The 14,745-nt window shown below is 46.2% G+C and overlaps 1 protein-coding gene across 2 annotated transcripts in view; it reads right to left on the reverse strand.

Moving 5' to 3' along the window:
* KCNH1 (potassium voltage-gated channel subfamily H member 1) overlaps nucleotides 1-14,745 on the reverse strand; it is a 256,021-nt gene that overhangs the window by 170,618 nt on the left and 70,658 nt on the right. For both annotated transcript variants that reach the window (XM_075925117.1, XM_075925116.1), the window contains one exon: nucleotides 7,780-8,172. In XM_075925117.1, the coding sequence (XP_075781232.1) occupies nucleotides 7,780-8,172 (393 nt within the window). The remainder of the gene's footprint in view (nucleotides 1-7,779; nucleotides 8,173-14,745) is intronic.

Here is a 14,745-nt window from a genome sequence, read left to right on the forward strand (position 1 = left end):
TGTGGGGGTAGGAGCTGGTGGATGGGTCCATAGCCGCGACCAGGCACTTGGTGGTGATCAAGGAGCACATAGTCTCATGCTGGCATGACCGCTGCTCCCAGATCATCTGCCTCAGCTCCCGGTCAGCCCAGCACTCCTGGTGCTCCTCCTCAAAGTTGCAGCTGCAGGAATGGAGGCACTCAAGGTATTCCCACACCAGGTCCCCCACGCTCACAGCTGTTAAGAAAAGTGAGAAGGGCAGTCATCCCAGGAGACAGCGTTCATGAAGTTTAGCCCTAATCTGAGCCCACACCGAAGGTCTCGGTTCAGATGATGGTGATGTGCTTTGAGCAAGGCCATATGTTATCTAAACAGCAGGCACTTTCCTGCAGGGGCACAGACATCCCAGGAGAGCCTCACTACACCCACTGTCCAGGGACAAGCAGACATAGGCAGGTGCCAGCCAAGCCAGGAGCCTGTGAGTGGAAGGTGAGGACGGAGCAGCTCGGCTTCCTTCCATGTCCCACACACGCCTGGTCCAGCACTGGCAGCATCCCACAGAAAGAGAACCTCTATCTCTGCCCACTGGAGCAGAAGGGAAGGATGTTGGGGGAGGTGTGTGTGAGCAGCAGATGCCACTTTCTGGGGAGATTACTACTGGGGTTCCTGCTTCTTCTCCCTGGAGGTTCCCATGCAGGGAATCAGCATCTGCCGCATCACTATACTTGAGCAGGAGAGCTGCCTGAGAAGTGTGAGCATGAGCCTGTGCTGTGTGTGGCACTACTGTCTCTCCAAAACCCTTCTTAGTGGGGGCTTGTCATGGGAAGGTGTCCTACCACGGAGGCTGGAGTAAGGCAGCCCTGTGCAGTAACCTGCAAGAAGGAGTGTCATGGAGCTGACTGCTCCAGACTGTTGTACCATGTGTGCACGTGCACAGGCTATTATGCAACCCCCAGGCCAAGAAGGCTGTGAGGAGTGTGCAAGCCCCTTGCTACCTACCCCCATGTGTGTATAGGGAAAATGATGGAACTCACCTGAACTACCTTCCCCAGCCTCATCCGAGCCCTTGGAGACATCCTAGGAGTGGGGGGACCAGCTCCAGGCAGATGACGATCTCCTGGCTGATAGGCATGGTGTCTAGGCCATCCTCCTTCACAGCCCCACTCGTGGAGGCTGACAACGGGCATGTCTTAGCTGGAGTTGACAATGAGGGGAGAAGGGAAGTGACTGCCCCCGGTCCCAGGATGACATCCAGCTTCTTATAAAAGCGGCAGGTCTGTGGTGTTGCCCCAGAGCAGGAACATTGTTCCCTGGCCTTTGTGTAAGCCTGACGCAGTTCTTTAATTTTCATCCACTCTTCGTCTAGGGTGTGACTGTGCCCCTTCTGGGCCAGGGTGGCAGCCATCCATCGATACGCATCAGCATTTCAGCATCTGCTGTGGAGATCCTGGAGGTTTGTCTCCTCGCCCCAAACTGCAATGAGTTGCAGGAATTCTGCACCACTCCAGGCCGGTTCCCCCTTTCTCCCCAGCCAGGGGCTTGTGAGGTGGCTGCAGGCATGCTTGCAGCCATGGGGGACTCAGAGGGGGTGCAGGAGTCGCTCATGGCTCCACAAAAGGAGGCTGCTGTGTGACCCAGAGCTAGCAGGGCCAGTGTGGTGCCACAAGCCCTTTCCCTTCTGCCTGCTGCTTTAAAGAGTGCAGGAGAAGGGGAGCAGTGGAGTTGTCTGTTGTGTGGCCAGAGTGGACACAAAGAGAGCTGTGAGAGGCCTCTGGAGGCCAATTATTTTGAAATAGCAGCAGCTGAGCATCCACATTAATGCTATTTCAAAATAATTTCAAAATAGGCATTATTCCTCATCCCAAGCAGGGGCTATTATTTCAAAATGACAAGCCCATTATTTTGGAATGGACACTTGCCTTGTTATTTCCCCAGTGTAGACATGCCCTAAGTCACTGAAAGACTTAAGTTAATTGAATTTCCTTACCAATCCAAGAAACAATTAAAGCCAAAATTCTATTAATAGCTTGCTGGTGTAGAAAAGAACCAGGGGTGCCCCTGGGCCACACGGCTATGCTGCAGTTTTTGCAGCATTTGCTGCCAGCTGCCTTCCTATTCCTGGAGGACCTTGACCCTGAGCTTCTTCTGGGGACCCTCTCGGTGGCTGCGGCTCTGGCAACCACACCCCCATTATACAAAGAAGGTTCTGGAGGCTGAAGACCAATTTGGACTGGTGGGACCGGCTTGCCTGGAGTGGTGGAACAACCAGAAGTGGGTACGGAACTTTTGAATGTCCAAGGTCATCTTCCTAGAGCTCTGTGCCTGGCTGGCACCTGTTTTCCAGAGACACGACACCCACCTGCGGCCCGCCATCCCCCTACAAAAAACCTGCTGCTGGGTGGGGATGGGGGGAGGGAGAGTATCCTCATAGGAGATGAGTCCTGGAGTGTTTGGGGGAGGAGTAGGTAGGGGAGGGGGATGTACCCTCTCTCTCATTCTCTGTTTGGTGTGTGTGTTTGTCTCCTTCTGCAGGTGGTGAGGGCCATCAACTCCCTGCTGTGGAGGGTCGTCCATGTAGGTGACCATGGTTGGATTTGCTGCCCTGGGGTTCCCAAACTGTGGGGCAGCCATCACTGGGGGACACATCCCGATCAGAGCACCAGACCATTGAGCGGCCCAGTACAGGGCTGTGTTGGTCTGGGGGCCACAAAAGGGTGGGCAGGAGGGGAGGCTAGAACAGGGTCAATTTTGGCAGGGGGGCAGGAGGAGGGGCCATAGGCATCACTTGGGGAGGGGGCCTGGGCATTGCTACGGGAGGGAGCAGAGGCATGGCGAGGGATGAGAGGCATTGCAGGTTGGGCAGACGGATGGGCAATGGCCATAGCAGGAGGGACAGGAGGGTGGAAGCCCAGAGCAGAGGCATCAGGTGGGTGTCCCGCCACATGGAACATGCTGCCATACATGGTGTCACAACGTGACATCAATTGGTCCCAGCCCCTCCACGTCCTCATTGACTCTGCACGCCAGGGTGTGCTGGATGTCCCGGAGAATGCAGACATGCTGGTGCATCACGTCCTCCTGAACCCTGGCCTATCTGCAGCTGCCCCAGACTCTGGCGGCCCTCTGTCCCGCAAGGTCCAGCTGTGGAGAACACACAAGAGGGAGAGGCGGTCAGTCATCCCTGCAGACACATTCCCTGAGGCCTTGCCCTCCTCTGTGAGCAGTGACCAACAGCCTGCAGCCCACAGGAGGGGGATGTCCCAGGTGCAAGGCCATGTGTGGCCTGCACAGCAGGCCCTGTCTCATGGGGCCCTGACACACCCAGAGGACCGTACTGCCCACTTCCTGTCCCCTCCCCCCCGCGCGCGCGCGCGCACACACACACACACACCACGGACAGGCAGGCAAGAGAAGTGTACTGCCACAGTGGGATCTCCTCGTGGGTGGCAGAGGATCCAGGAGCAGCCTGGCCCTCCCTGGGGTCTGCACATACAGTTATGGCTCGCTGGGCTGTCTGTGGGAGCAGCTGCTGCCTCGCATGTGCAGGCATGCCCGTGTGCTGTGTGCGGCACTCCTCAGTCTGTGTGGGGTCGTGCCAGCACCCTTGTGGCTAGCCTGCTTCCAACTGGGGGCACCCCCTCTCCTGGGGGCAGGACGTGTATGGCCTCTCCGAGCCCGGCAGCAGAATCCCGGGCATATTCAGGGGCTGCCTGCTGCGTCCATATGCCACACCCTCCTGCTGCACATGGTTGCACGTGCACAGACTGCAGCCCAAGCAACACTCCTCTCCCCTCCTCTGCTCCCTGTGCACCTGCCTCCCCTACTGTGTGTGTGTGACAACTTACCTGAAGATCCCTCCCAGACACCGTCCTGGCTGGCAGCTACTGGCTTGAGGGAGAGGGTCATGGTTCCCATCTCCTGCTCCTCCTCCTCCAGCGCGGCAGACTGGCCGTGACCTTCCTGCTATTCCTTCTCCAGGGTGATCTCTAGCAGGGTGATTACAGGGGTCTTGATCCCGAAGTCCACCAAGATGGGTGAGGAAGACTTTTCCCCACCCCCCAGGATATGATGGAGCTCTGCATAGTAGGGGCAGGTATGGGGTCCTGCCCCTGAGCACGCGCTGCACTTGGTGGCCCTCCCATACACCTGGCGGAGTTCTTTTACTGTGCTCTAGACCTGATCCATGGTCTGGGCTGGGTGACCTCACTCTGCCAGGGATTCGGCCATCTGAGAATAAATCTTGGCATTGCACTGCTTGGCCTGGGGCTTTCGAAGTCACTCCTCCTCGAGGAGAGCCACAATCTCCGGTCCAGACCAAATCAGGGCGTGCCTTTTGGTCCCCCCTGGGGTGGTCCTGGGACCCTTGGAGCTGCTCCCTGGAAAACCCAGGAGGGCTTCAGGGAGCTTGAGCCTCCACCATGAATGGCAATTCCAGTGGAAGAGAGAGCCACATAGTGACGGTACTGCTCTCAGGCCAGATTCCTGCCATAAGGCTTGTCCAGGGTGCCTGCAGCTTTAAGAGGGCCCAGCACACTGATCACTGCAACTTCTATTGGCTGCCCCTTACATGCCTGGATAGGGGAACCAGGCCAAACTGATTGAAAATAGGCTCAAGAGAGTTAAAATTACTTCATTAATTTAGAAGTTACCAAGATGCAGGAAGAAGATGCAAAGGGGGAAAGAGAAAGAGCTGTCTGTTAAAGTGAAGGACATGGGAGGCCTCTTTCCCCTGAAGGGTTCAGGATCCTTGGGCTATGTCTACACTACAGAGTTTTGTCAGAAAAATGGCCGTTTTTCAGCCAAAACTCACAGAGCGTCCACACCTCAAGCGCATTTTTGCACAAAAACTTTGAAAGAACAGAGGGGGTTTTGCACAATTGGTATTCCTCTTTCTACGAGGAAGATGCCTTTTTGCGCAAGAGCTCTTTCACAAAAAGGCATGTGTGGATGGAGAGCGGGGGTTTTTGCACGAGAGGGATCTTTCGGAAAAGGCTTTATTTTCCAAAAGATCCGCGTCTAGACTGGCGCTTTTTTCCGGCAAAGCTCTGAGCCGGAAAAAAGCAGCAGCCATTTTTATGCTAATGAAGCAGGGGAGATTTAAATTCCCACTTCATTTGCAATTGCGATATGTCTAATTTGCATCCCTTTTACGGAAAAGGGATGCAGTCTAGACACAGCCATCATGTAGAAGAGATGTATGAATTACTGCAACTTAGGATCTCTCTCCAGATTTAACAAGGTTTCCTATAGCACCTTAAAAACTAACAGATGTTTTGGGGCATAAGGTTTCAGGGGTCAAAACCAGTTTGTCAGATGCATGGAGTCTATGCATCGGATGGTTTTGAGCCACAAATGCTTATGCCCAAATAAATGCATTAGTCTTTAAGGTATCACAGGATTCCTTTTTCTTTTTACAGATACAGATTAACACAGCTACGCCTCTGAGACTCTTAGACTCAGACTTTCTAAATTTGGCCCTTCAAAGAGATGGACTGTGTTTAGCTCTCCTCTGAAACAGTTCATAATGAAATGAACAACACACACTGACCCAAATCTTCAGGTGGTGTAAATTGTCATAGCTTCCTACTCAATTTACATTGATTTATGCCAACTAAGGATCTGGCCCCATTCAGGGAAGTAGTGGTGAACAGCATTACAACAACAATATCAAGAAAGATGTTTTCTTAGCTTGAATGTGATAGCTAGAATGACAAGTAAGAACATATTTTTCTGATTAAAAACTGTTGAAGAAGCATAGGATAATCACATGGTATGAAGCAATTGTTCCCCTGTGAATGACAGCTTTATCCTATGACTCTGGAGAACCAAGTTCCAAGTATAACAATCATAATCATGCCATAAAATCATTGCAGTAACTATGTACATATCTGAGCTCACTTTCAGGCTTTTCATTTCTGCGTGATGGCCTCTAGCCATTCACACCTGGGCGTGTTCTGTTTGTCACCCTACCAGAAGCAGACTAAGGTTATCCAGGGCTTCTCCAGCAGGTCAGCGATGATTTGCTACTGTTCTAGGAATGTAAAGAAATTCATCTAGTTATTTATTTTGGGGTTTTTAACTCTACTGTAGACACCACATACATTTATAAACTCTACTGTAGATGGCAGCTACTGATCATGTGACCAATCTTTCTATTGCTTTATCAGTACCATGATTATCCACTACAGCAAAATGTCAGCGTCTTGCACAGAAGTCTTCCCTTTGCCAGAATTTGTGACAAACGAATATTTAAGAACAGGATTTACAAGGTTTTAGGGGTGATTTCACCTGTGTTATTTCAGTCTGCAGCTGTATGAAAAACAAAAACTACCTTAAGGGAATTAAATCTCAGATACCATTACATCTGCTTCTTTGCACTTAATAGTTTTCCTTCCTATCCCCAGTCAAAGGGGGAAAACTAATATTTTACATGGATCTAATGAGATGAATGATTCTTTGTTTCCCATGGCTATTTTATGTAATCATACAAGAAGTTATGTTGTTTTATGGTATTAGCTTGAAAACTAGTGTCCAGTGAAATTAAGAAATCTGTCATGAAATCAGGATAGATAGGTTACACTTTACATTAAGGTTCTTTTTATAAAGGATGAATAAACAATTAATAGATATTAGAAGCATGTGACAGGCATGAGTAGTTTTCTAAAAGGGTCTCTCAGTGCAACAAAAATAACCGTTCACAGGATTGCAAACTGAGAACTTGCATCACAACAGAAGGTGGGAGTGAGTCCCACTAAATAAGGGAAGGGGGAGGATGTGGCTCGGACACATAATATGTTGAGTAATCCTGTTAACTTCATCATGAGCGCATTACTACAAGCATTGTTGCAGCTAGTTATAGCACATTGCTACATGATGTTATAGTTGATTATAAGCAACCTGTTAGACTCATATTTACAAACTAACAATGTATTGAGCTATCCATTAGTTATTTAACCACCCTTTATAAACAATTTGTACATATCTCTAATATATAAGATGATCCATTTTTGTTATGTGCAATCTAGTCTAAATGCCTAGAAGTAAAACTGTTAAAGCTACAATCTACCTCCTTGGAATTAGCCCAAGGAAGTGTCTTGCTCCTCAGCTGGCTTATGGCTGGCCCTGAAAAAGGGGAACAAGGATGGAGGGAAAGTTCCATGATTTCTCTTCGGGCCCTTCTCCTAGGCATTAAGTCATTAAGCCAAGCTGCAGAAAGGTAGTTTCTGGTAAACGTTTGCTGTGCCATGTCTTTCAAGCCATGGTGCATGGACAACCGTAGTCTGCAGAGAGCTTGCTAGCCATATCATGCAGGCTGCCTGCCTCCTTTCTAGCTGCACATCAAAGACAGTGCATAAGAACAGTGAACAATTTCCTGATCTTACTTGCCCTATAAAATTTGTCACTAATTGCCAATGGTATGTTATTCAGTCGCCAATAGGAGACAACAGGGTCAGCAATCAGGGCACTTGCCCTGAGCACTAACTTCCAGGAGTACTTGTCCATTTTGGGGAGGGAACACATTTGGCTAGTCTGCCCAGGGCAAGGACCAAAATGGTTTTCCAGCCTACGTGGCAACACATTTAGGGCCAGTCCTGGTATTGGAGGTGGTACGTGCAAGACAGTATCTACATTATGTTGCATAGATATGAATATGCAGCAACAATTGCTGTGGACCACTAAAGGGAGACATGCTCATACACTAAGCCAGAATATTTACAAGTATCAATTTCTTCTTTTTTTAGGAGGGGAAGGATTAAAAAACAAAAATAAGAGTACTGGAAATGAGGCTGGTGTACTAACCTCATCAACATTCTCAAAGGCATTGATGACATCATACGGCAAGCATGAAAGCAGATCAATCACGAACCAGGTCTTCAGGTAGTTCATGCGGATCAGCTTTGGGTCAGAGATCACCTCTCCAGCTGGCCCGACGAAGGTGGTATGGAAATTAAGTACAATATCCACTAAAAATATAACATCTACAATGCTATCTACCACCAGCCAGGCCACATTGTTCTGTTTAGTTTTAAAGGAGACATTGTATGGGACCAAAATAGCAGTGTAGAAGGTTAAAATCAGGATGATCCAGTCCCAGGTGGTCTTGAAAACACAATAATGTAGAATGATATGTGGAGGAGTCTTTGGTGCCTCTTGTTTGTATTGTGGAAGGATTTCAGAGCCCAGCTGCAGTACCTGGAGTGACAGATATTTCAGAAAAAAGGAAATATTTTTCACTTTTTTTATTATTGAGCCCAGCAAAACATTTAATAGAATTAGTGGTTGTTATAGAAAGTCACTACTCCTTTTAACACTAAAGAGTAGCAAGTACAACAGAAACCTTTTAAATAAACTGGTTGCCTCCACATCTGTTCACTACTAGTTTTTATAGTGTAGTGGTTTCCTATTTGCATTGTGGTAGCCATTTGATGTTAGACACAGACCAGAGTCAGTTATAGGTCCTGGCTTCCCCATAGCACTCCCTGCTGGCCAAGCATGGCTCTTGCCGGCACTCTGCACCACTTTCTTGTCACTGGGGTTTTGTGCCTCCCCCAGGGAATCCACATGGTTCAGTCATCCAGCAAGGTCACTTTCAAAGTTCAGTCCAAACAATCCAAAAGTACTTTTGCCTCACCTTAGTTCCTCTTCTCAGCACTATCTGGGATCCTTTTAAGGCTCCCTGCTCTGGCACAGAACATGCTTTCCTGCAGTCCCTTCACAGTCTCAGCTCCCCATGGAGCTACCCATAGCATGCTGGCTCCATTCCTGGAGTCTTTCAACTCTTCCCACAAAGCCCAACTTGTTCCCTGTAGATCTTCCTGCAAATTGAGTTATCTCAGCTCTCCCAGGAGGCCCAAATGATTCCGTGTCACCTGATGCTAATGTATCCAGTCCTCTTGGGCTGGGCAGCAGCTAGCTATGGCACAGGCAGGGCTAACAGACCAGGGCTGGCTAGCCTAGTGCCCCTTCCCCCTTAAGGGTATGTCTGCAGTGCCACTGGGAATGAGCTTCCCAAACAGCTCAAGAGATGTTTCTACCCTGGCTGGCAGGCTCATACAGACCCCCATTACACAAGGCACTGAAAACACATGTAGCAAGAGGTGAATTCTGCCATGAAGAGTTTACAGTCTAAACAGACGAGAGATAGACAGAGCGGGAAGGGAAGCAGAACCAAGGGGTTACTTGCACAAAGTCATTGGCAAAACCAGGAATAGTACCTAGCTCTCCTTACTCCTGGCCCAGAACCACAACCACTGGACCACACTGTCTATGAACGCTGTTGATTTAATTCTCTGTTGTACTGAGGGAATGATGTGGCATGAATAAATTAGTATTTGCTGCACTACATTGTGGGGCATAAAGGTAAAACTATCTTTGCTTTCAACACCACAAAACTGTACCATTAGCCAGGAACTTATCATCATTATCAACCAGGAGCTCAGCTTCTAATTTTCACTTTCTATGAAACAATTCAGACATCAGGAATCCTAAATACCTGAACACATAGGATCTGAGTATGACCTCTTTTAGATCCAGATTCAGCAAAGCACTAAAGCAAAGGCTTAACTTTAAGCATGCACTTAAAACCCATTGACCACAGACTCAGCTTGAAATAATGTCCATTTAAAAAACGAGGCCTTGGATTAATTTTACCCCAGTGTAACTCCACAGGCTTCAACAGGGTTACCCTTGATTTACACACTGAAATGACTGAATAGAATCAGACCAGGAAGGTTTTGAACCTGATGTTCCTTTCACACTAGGGAGAATCAGAAGTGACTCAATTTAAGTCAATGCATGCACACAGGCATGAAACCAGAGTAAGATAAGAATCAGGCTCTTAAATTTTTTCCTAAATAAAAAGACTTGCATTGGCTCAATGATAAGTGAAAAATGAGAGGAAGACAAAGGCATTGCCAGGGGAAGGCAAGTCATTTCCAAAAAACAAGTGGAGTCTGGGAAAGATTTTTGGATCTTGCATTCTTTTTTCATGTTTACTAGTAGCATGCCCATTGATCTGCTTTGAAGAATGGTCCAGAGCAATGAAAATGGGAGAAGGAAAATTAAAACTGTAGGAGGAGGTCAGACAATAGTCCCTAGCAGGAGTTATCCACGCATCAGCTTTTTAATATCTTTTAATACACAGGCTTATTTGCAGACTTTGCTGAATCTTTTAAAATTTTCTTTTGTGAGCTGATGGCTATTTCTAACAGATTAAACCTAAAGGAAAAAAGGAGAGCGATCAGCTCTGGTATTCTGTCTATAGGGTTGCTGTTTCAGATTTTGACTATGAGTGGGGGCAACCTGTGCATATGGTGGAGGTAAGGGGGCTGACTGAGGACAGCAGCTTCAGCACTCTTACTGAGCATGCTCAGTACAAGCCAAGGAGCAAACTGGGGGGACCAATCCCATTTGCTCTCCCACATACATCACCTCTTTCCAAGAGCTAGGGGAGCTGCTATAAAAGATTTCCCTAAGGTAAGACAGGAGGAAGAAGAGGGATGGACTGAGTGGAGGAAGTGTGTTTGCGGAGAAGCTGAGAAGAGAAAGATTCAGTCAAGTACCAGAGAAAAGGTACTAGTTGGAGAAGCGGCCCAGGTAAAAAGCTGCTGTCTTAGGACTAGAGTGAAAGACCCTGAGCAGTTACCTCTGCCTAGGGTTCTTGGGCCAGAACCTGGAGTAGTGAGTGGGCCTGGGTTCCTGCACCACAGAAATAACTAATTCTGGAAAAAGAAGGCCCAGGATTTATGGAGGGATTTCTCCCTCCCCATTCATTGACTTTGCCAAGGATGGAAATGGCTCAATAAGCTGCAACTCTGACCTCTAGAAAAGCATCAGAGACAGCGTAGAGAGTCACAGCGAGCCTCTGAAGCATATAATAACTGCCTAAGGAGCGCAGGACCCACAGGGCACAGCCTAGAACTCTGCCACAATAGTCTTACTTTGTTACTAACTTAATGGGGAGAGAGTGACTTCAGGACTCTTGGGCTCTATCTCAGCTCTAGAAGTGGACTAGGGTCTAGTGGATTAAAGCTGGGGGCAGATACTTTTGACCTCTATATAAGATCAGAATGGCTATACTGTGGGCCTTTCCATCTTCTCCTGGCAAAGAGTTCCACATGTTGACTGTGAAGAAATAATTTGTTTTGTATGTTTTAAATCTCCTGCCTATACATTTAATTGTCTCAGCTTCTTGAGTTATGTTAGTGAAGGAATGAATAACATTTTCTTATTCTATTTTTCTACACCATTCATGATTTTCTAGACCTGTAACATATCCCCCCACCCTTTTGTCATTTTTTTTCCAAGCTGAACAGTACTAGTCTTGCTAACCTCTCTTCATATGGAAGTTGTTCCTTACCCCTAATCATTTCTGTTGCCCTTTCTGGACCATCTCCAAATCCAATTTATCTTTTTTTAGATGGGGTAACCAGATCTGCATGCAGTATTCAAGATGTGGACATATAATGACTTAAGACAGAACATATCATATTGCCTCAATATATTTATCTGTTCCTTTCCTAATGATTCCCAATAGTCTGTTAGCTTTCTTGTTTATAGATTGCCACAGCATATTGAGTAGACGTTTTCAGGCAACTACCCATTATTTTTATACGTAGTTATATGTTTTTGCAGGTGTCTTACTTTGCATTTAACAACACTGGATTCCATCTGCCCTTATGTTACCCAATCACCCAGTTTTCAGAGACCCATTTGTAACTCTTTGCAGTCAGCTTTGCAAACAGGGACAGCAAACAAGGAGTTTTGAGAAGGAGTTCTCCAGGTAAAGGAGGAGGAAATACAGGACCCTTGAGATAAGTGGTTGTCTGTAGTGTGTGTTTGTGTGTTACTTGCTATATGCTGAGCTTGTGTTTGGTTTGTTTGTTTGAAGGAGCATGTACTGTGGCCAGCAGTTGGAAGCTGTGAGCTTCTAAAGGTTTGAAATCTAGAAGCCTCTGTTCATTGGCTGAGCCTTATTTAGAGGGCTGGACTATCAGGAAGTCCAGGGCTTTATAAAACAGTGAATCAGCGACCAGGGAAAGCAAATAAGGAGTTTTGAGAGGGAGTTTGGAAGGGGAGTGGGAAGGGGCCGAGGTAGATTTGCCACTCTTCATAGTTTAGTTTAAAGTTTTAATCAAAACTTCCTGATTTAACTAAATACCCTATCAATAATCTAGGTAGCTGTAGGACAGAATGCAGACAGAAGCCCAGAAGCAGAGTGGGAGGCTATCCTGTTTATTGCACTCAGTGTAGCATGTATGATTACCTGCCCTGTGGGCGGGTGGTATATGTGTGCATTTGGTGCAAGGAGCTCCTGGCCCTCAGAGACTGTGTACGGGCTTTGGAGGCTAGGGTGGCTGAACTAGAGGAGCTGAAGGAGGCAGAGAGATATGTTGATGAGGCTTTCTGGGACACTGTAGAATTGTCCCACCTCCAGTCAGATAGCCCCTGCGCTGTTAAGGAATATGAAAGGCTCAGGGAAGGAGAGCAGTCAACGAGAGCAAAGGGAAACTTTCCCATAGTTGGGACCCACCTGCCAGATGTTGGGGTATCCTCAGGTTCCTCTCTGGGGGAGGGAACTCCAGTCATTAGGAAAAGGCAGGTATTAGTAATGGGGGAGTGGCACTATACATGAAAGAAAATTTACAATCAAATGAAGTAAAAATCTTAAATGAATCAACATGTTCCATAGAATCTCTATGGATAGTAATTTTCTGCTCTAATAAGAATATAAGAGTAGGGATCTATTATCGACCAGGACAGTAACAGTGACTATGAAATGCTAAGGGAGATTAGAGAGGCTATCAAAATAAAGAACTCAATAATAGCAGGGGATTTCAACTCTCCCCATATTGACATGTCACCTCAGGACAAGATGCAGAGACAAAATTTCTTGATACCTTAAACAACTGCTTCTTGGAGCAGCTGGTACAGGAACCCACATGAGGAGAGGCAATTCTCGATTTAGTCCTGATTGGCACGCAGGATCTGATCCAAGAGTTAACTATAACAGTACTGCTTGGGAATAGTGACCATAATATAATAACATTTAGCATTCCTGTGGTGAGAAGAACACCTCAGCAGCCCAACACTGTGTCATTTAATTTCAAAAAGGGGAACTATGCAAAAATGAGATTAGTTAAACAGAAATTAAAAGGTACAGTGATTAAAGTATAAGCCCTGCAAGCTGCATGGACACTTTTCAAAGACTCCATAATAGAGGCCCAACTTAAATATATACCCCAAATTAAAAAACATAGTAAAACTAAAAAAGAGCCACCGTGGTTTAACAACCATGTAAAAGAAGCATCAGTGGACAGCCAAGCTAGTCTGTTACAGAAAAAAACAACAAATGGTCTGGTAGCACTTTATAGATTAATAAATGGGGTCTCCCCCATCACTGGACAATGTAGGTATCGATCCCACTGTCTCTCACATGCTAAGGAAGCACTCTGCCACTTGAACTAACCATTTGTTGTTTTTTTCTGTAAAAGAAGCAGTGAGAGATAAAAAGGCATCTTTTAAAAAGTGGAAGTCAAATCCTAGTGAGGTAAATAGAAAGGAGCATAAACACTGCCAAATTAAGTGTAAAAATGTAATAAGAAAAGGAGTTTGAAGAACAGCTAGCCAAAAACTCCCAAGGTAATAATAAAAGGCTTTTAAGTACATCAGAAACAGGAAGCCTGCTAAACCACCAGTAGGGCCTCTGGATGATAGAGATACAAAAGGAGTACTTAAAGACGATAAAGTTATTGCGGAAAAACTAAAATAATTCTTTGTTTCCGTCTTCACAGCTGAGGATGTTAGGGAGATTCCCAACCTGACCCGTCCTTTGTAGGTGACAAATCTGAGGACTTGTCACAGATTGAAGTGTCATTAGAGGAGGTTTTGGAATTCAATTGATAAACTTAACAGTAACAAGTCACTGGGACCGGACGGAATTCACGCAAGAGTTCTGAAAGAACTCAAATGTGAAATTGTGGAACTATTAAGTATGGTTTGTAACCTATCCTTTGAATCAGCTTCTGTACCTAATGACTGAAAGATAGCTAATTTAACGCCAATATTTAAAAATGGCTCTATTGGCGATCCCAGCAATTACAGACCGGTAAGTCTAACGTCAGTACCGGGCAAATTAGTTGAAACAATTGTAAAGAATAAAATTGTCAGACACATAGAACATAATTTGTTGGGCAAAAGTCAACATGGTTTCTGTAAAAGGGAAACAATGTCTTACTAGAATTCTTTGAAGGGGTCAACAAACATGTGGACAATGGGTATCCAGTAGATATAGTGTACTTAGATTTCCAGAAAGCCTTTGACAAGGTCCCTCACCAAAGGCTCTTACATAAATTAAGTTGTCATGGGATAAGAGGAAAGATCCTTTCATGGACTGAGAACTGGTTAAAAGACAGGAAACAAAGGGTAAGAATAAATGGTAAATTTTCAGAATGGAGAGGGGTGTTCCCCACGGGTCAATCCTAGGACCAATCCTATTCAACTTATTCATAAATGATCTGGAGAAAGGGGTAAACAGTGAGGTGCAAAGTTTGCAGATGATACTAAACTGCTCAAGGTAGTTAAGGCCAAAGCAGACTGTGAAGAACTTCAAAAAGATCTCACCAAACTAAGTGACTGGGCAACAAAATGGCAAATGAAATTTAATGTGGATAAATGTAAAGTAATACACATTGGATAAAATAACCCCAACTATACATATAATATGATGGGGGCTAATTTAGCTACAACTAATCAGGAAAGAGATCT

This window comes from Pelodiscus sinensis, chromosome 3 (assembly GCF_049634645.1).
Source record: "Pelodiscus sinensis isolate JC-2024 chromosome 3, ASM4963464v1, whole genome shotgun sequence".
Classification (NCBI taxonomy): Eukaryota; Metazoa; Chordata; order Testudines; family Trionychidae; genus Pelodiscus; species Pelodiscus sinensis.